This window comes from Parus major, unplaced genomic scaffold (assembly GCF_001522545.3).
Source record: "Parus major isolate Abel unplaced genomic scaffold, Parus_major1.1 Scaffold606, whole genome shotgun sequence".
Classification (NCBI taxonomy): domain Eukaryota; kingdom Metazoa; phylum Chordata; class Aves; order Passeriformes; family Paridae; genus Parus; species Parus major.
In genome coordinates this window covers 2,968-3,974 of record NW_015379492.1, presented here as the reverse complement: position 1 = coordinate 3,974, position 1,007 = coordinate 2,968, and the positions used below count along the sequence as shown (strand labels likewise).

Genomic DNA, 1,007 nt, shown 5'->3' with positions numbered 1-1,007 from the left:
CGAGCGCTGCTGGCCGCGGTGCTGCTGTGCGTGTGGTGGCGGGCGGCGGGCGAGCGGCTCCGCTACGCCATCCCCGAGGAGCTGGGCAGAGGCTCGCTCGTGGGGCCGCTGGCGCGGGACCTGGGGCTCAGCGCGGACGAGCTGCCGGCGCGCAAGCTGCGGCTGGCGTCTTCCGGCAAGAAGCAGCTGAAATACTTCACGGTGAATGAGGAGAACGGCAACCTGTACGTGAACGAGAGGGTGGACCGGGAGGAGATGTGTGGAGAGTCAGCTTCCTGTTCTGTAAGCTTTGACGCGGTGGTGCACAACCCTCTGAACGTTTTCCACATTGAGGTGTCCATCGAGGACGTGAATGACAACTCTCCTGCTTTCAGGAAGGCTGCCCTGTATCTCGAGATCGGTGAATGGACTCTTCCCGGTACTCGTTTTCTGCTGGAGAGTGCACGAGATATGGATGTTGGAAAGAATTCTCTGCTGACTTACCAACTATCCAGCAACCCATCCTTCTCTCTGGCTTTAAAGGAGAGCCCCGACGGAAGCAAGCAGCCGGAATTGGTGCTTGACAGAGCGTTGGACCGGGAGAAGCAGAGCTCTTTTGAACTAGTGCTGACGGCGGTGGATGGCGGAGACCCCGCGAGGTCTGGGACTATCCAGATTCACATCAACGTGACGGACTTAAATGACAACTCACCCGTGTTCAGCAAAAGCCTCTACGAGGCGCGAGTGTCAGAGAATCTGCCAGCTGGCTCGGAGGTACTGCAGGTACGGGCGACAGATGCAGACCTCGGCACCAACGGGCAGGTATCGTACTATTTTGGCAACGTCCCAGAGAGTATCACTGCATTGTTTACTGTTGAAAGAGAGAGCGGCAGGGTCAGGACGGTGGGTCCCCTCGATTTCGAAGAGAAGAGTAAGTACATCTTTGGCTTGGAGGCGAGAGACGGCGGGGGTTTAGTATCACATTGCAAGGTGCAAATAGACATCACGGACGAGAACGACAACGCACC

At 57.6% G+C, this 1,007-nt stretch overlaps 1 protein-coding gene across 1 annotated transcript in view; it reads left to right on the top strand.

The window, feature by feature from the left end:
- LOC107199359 (protocadherin gamma-B3-like) overlaps positions 1-1,007 on the top strand; it is a gene marked incomplete at both ends in the record, with an annotated part of 9,437 nt that overhangs the window by 6,677 nt on the left and 1,753 nt on the right. The window contains one exon of the mRNA XM_015616686.1: positions 5-1,002. Coding sequence (XP_015472172.1) covers positions 5-1,002 — 998 coding nt within the window. The remainder of the gene's footprint in view (positions 1-4; positions 1,003-1,007) is intronic.